Genomic DNA, 3,943 nt, shown 5'->3' on the forward strand with positions numbered 1-3,943 from the left:
CACACACACACACACACACACACACACACACACACACACACAAACACAAACACAAACACACACACAAACACAAACACAAACACAAACACACACACACACACACTGACCACTGTGAGATAATTGAACCTCATTATTCTATCCGCTATACATTGTCTGATAGCACTTATTAAAATCAGTCCGACATTTTCTTAATGGTAGCATTATTATAACTGTGGCCGACATTATGATGATTAATTAGAGTAATAATGGTGTCCCTTAAGACTGTTTTAAACGATTGTGAAAGGGTCAAGCATAAGGGTTGGTACATTAATATCCTGTGTGATGTTTAAATGCACAGTACAGAATCCTTTCTGAGCATGAACGCTTGTTGGTGGCCATCGGTACTTTCTAGTGTCCTTGCCTGCAGAACCTCGCTCTCATTTGTTTTCACCCTGAGATGCGTGTATTGATCTTGAGAGCCACTGCAGAATCTACACACACATACAAAGAGCGGACAGGAAAACACACCTATGTGCAGGATAGGGGTGAGAGGTGTGACCAAATGGATCACATCTATATATATTAAAACAGAAATTTAAGCAGGAAATTCAATTACAAATAACTATACTAACATTCAAAGGTTTGGGGTTGGTAAGATTTATTTAAGTTTTTGAAAGAAGTCTCTAATGCTCACCAAAGCTGCATTTATTTGATTAAGAATACAGCAAGGACAGTAATATTGTGAAATATTATTGCAATTTAAAATAACTGTTTTCTATTTGAATATATTTTAAAATGTAATTTATTCCTGTGATGCAAAGCTGAAGTTTCAGCATCATTACTCCGGGCTTCAGTGTCACACAATCCTTCAGAAATCATTCTAATATGCTGATTTGCTGCACAAGAAAATTTTTTGAAAACAGCTATGGTGCTTAATAGTTTTGTGGATATTAAGCAGCATTCTTCAGGATTATTTGATGAATAATTTCAAAAGAAAAGTATTTAATTGACAGAAATTTTTTGTAAAAACAAAAAAAGAAATTCTGGAATTTTTGGGTCCAAACGGGCATATACAGTGGGTACGGAAAGTATTCAGACCCCCTTCAATTTTTCACTCTTTGTTATATTGCAGCCATTTGCTAAAATCATTTAAGTTAATTCAGATGCACCAATCATGATTTTTCATGGACAATTCCAATTGTAAGCAAATGGGCTGATTCTGATACCGATTACAGATTTTTTTCTTTAAGCAAGAGACATGAAAGAATGAAAGAGTACATGAACAATCTGTTTATTTGCTCTATTACAGGCTGAACTGGCATTAAAAAAAGTGTAGCCATTTTCAGTCTAAGTTTCAAAAGCCTACGACAAGACAATTTTAACTTTTCCCAAGATGTGAACCCCACTGGACTTTAAATGGTTTTACAATCTATTTTTAATCGCATTCTGAATTACATTGTGTCTTTTGTGTCTTTTCCATGTAGGAAATTCCTTAGATCACAGGTTTAACCTAGTAAATTAGTATTTAATCTCCGAGAATGTCTTCAGTTCAATGTCAAAACAGAACAACTGAGACATTAGTGAGTTGTGTTCAACCTCGATCAAATCAAATGAGGTGTTCATAAGACAGTGAACAGAGGTTCACACCCATCTGTCAATCATCAGGCCATGAAATGGATGGTTTGGATACTCTCATGCCTCTTAAAGACCAACTTCACCCTTGAGATCAAAAAGACACAGATGTAACGGACTAAGCTAAATCATTTCCCCCTGACCTGCTGTCAGTCACAAGCTAGCCTGACATTGAACCTGCTTTGATAGGATGCCTATAGTTTGTTTCACCCTCATTTAACTCTGTTTCCCAGTTCTAATGAAGCCATAAAGCAGCTAACAGAACACACATGATGGAGCAATGCAGCCACTTAAACAAAATGAGCCCGATCCATAAAACATAAGAGGTTCATGATATCAACATTATTGGAGAGAGCATCAGACTTGTTTGTTACAACTGAATTCAAAGGAATTGAATTTCTCGAGTGCTTCTTACATGGAATCAGGATGAACTTCTTGTTAATAACACTTACATTTTTGGGTATAATTCAGCCAAAAATTTTAATTCTGTCATTACTGACTGATCAAAAAACAATTAACTATAATGAACTAATAATTCAAATCGACAATTAATTCACTGTCCAATAAATAAATAAATAAACAATGGTCTATATATATATATATAGAGAGAGAGAGAGAGAGAGAGAGAGAGAAAGAGAGTCTTTATTCGCAATCGTAGTGACATAAGCAGATGATTTGTGACAACAAAGAGACTGAACTCTATAGAGAAAATAAATCTTTCAAATATACAGAAGGAAATGGGGTCAACATTAAAAGCAATATTGCAACTGAGAAGCTATTTCCAGACTGAATGTAGTCAAACTATAATACATAAACAAAATAATACATCTGAAATGGAGTCAGAACACTTTCGCATGTATTCCGGTACACAAACAATTAGTCTAGATTCTAACCTTGGTTTTCTCTTGCTGAAGTTCTATTTGGATTTCAGTGAGTTTGGCCCTCAGCTCCTCATTGGCTGCCTGCAGTGCTGCCATGGCATCAGGCCGTTCCCCTTTGGGCCGCCCACTGGGGGGTTTCTTGGACATGTTGTGCGGTACTCCACAGGCCACGCCCCTTTCAGGGATGACCCGAGTTCGTGAACGGTCAAGATTGGTTTCCGTTTGTTCCTCAGCTACATCTTTCCGCCCACCTGCAGTTCACAAGGAAACGAGTATTTATGAAGCTCACTGAGACACAGAACAATTATAGTTTAACTAAAAGCAAATTAGCTTGAAATACAAATTAAAAATACAATTTTCTTTTCTGTTGCTGACCAATTTCCAATTAAAATAGGAAGTTTGGACAGGACATACAGTATTTTTTTTTTCTAGAATAAAAACACTTAATTATCCATTCTGCTAAAAAAATGATTTTGTCATATTTAAGCACTGCACTAAACAGAAATTGACTAAACGCCACACATTTGATTGCATACAGGATTTGAGGTCATCAGGCTTAAAATCAACACAAGACAACTTTTATGATATGATAACTTTCATCCAAATAAAAAAAAAAAGACACCTTTATATTAGTGAGTAAACAGCTATTCTACTCTATTCTAATCTCTCTAACTGTGTATCTTCCTATAGTTTAAAGTCGTCATAAAATAAAAAAAGATCAATTTACTGTTTGCACATTCCTGGAACAATTAATCCATACACATTATTCAAAATAATAATAATAAAGAATATATTTTATTCAAATGTCATGGGTTGCTCTGCCCTTGCAATGAACCTTCAAGCTGATGTCATGGCTTCCTTCTGGTGTGCAGCGCTATCACTTTTAGATAGTTAAAAGCGTAGGAATATGGAAGAAAAATGGGTTGCAAACTGAGTTTCATGTTGACTTTAAAGGGGTCATATGATGCTGCTAAAAAGAACATTATTTTGTGTATTTGGTGTAATAAAATGTGTTTATGCGGTTTAAAGTAAAAAAAACACATTATTTTCCACATACTGTACATTATTGTTTCTCCTCTATGCCCCGCCTTTTTGAAACGCGTCGATTTTTACAAAGCTCATCGGTCTGAAAAAGCGAGGTGTGCTGTGATTGGCCAGCTATCCAGTGCGTTGTGATTGGCCGAATACCTCAAGCGTGAGACAGAAATGTTACGCCCCTCACCATACTGTTGTATTTCCTCAGCGACCAGCACGGATCAGCTCCAGGCATGACGAAGCAGATATCGTCCTCTTTTGGAAGACCAAACAAAGTAGTTTCGCTTTCACAACGAAGCACACAGCGTCTTCAGGATATGGCGGCGGCAACAATACTACAGCGAGAATAAAATTTACGCCTTCTTTCTTGGCGTGAACATTTGGGCGGCGTTATGCAAATCTTCCCACAGAGCGAC

The 3,943-nt window shown here is 36.5% G+C and overlaps 1 protein-coding gene across 1 annotated transcript in view; it reads right to left on the minus strand.

Annotated features, from left to right (window-relative positions):
• Positions 1-3,943, minus strand: part of LOC107654564 (janus kinase and microtubule-interacting protein 3-like) — a 39,670-nt gene that overhangs the window by 28,683 nt on the left and 7,044 nt on the right. Inside the window, exon 4 of the mRNA XM_016441698.1 lies at positions 2,505-2,743. Within this exon, the coding sequence (XP_016297184.1) occupies positions 2,505-2,639 (135 nt within the window). The 5' untranslated portion in view covers positions 2,640-2,743. The remainder of the gene's footprint in view (positions 1-2,504; positions 2,744-3,943) is intronic.

Source organism: Sinocyclocheilus anshuiensis, unplaced genomic scaffold, assembly GCF_001515605.1.
Source record: "Sinocyclocheilus anshuiensis isolate Anshui unplaced genomic scaffold, SAMN03320099.WGS_v1.1 scaffold391, whole genome shotgun sequence".
In the NCBI taxonomy this organism is placed as follows: Eukaryota; Metazoa; Chordata; class Actinopteri; order Cypriniformes; family Cyprinidae; genus Sinocyclocheilus; species Sinocyclocheilus anshuiensis.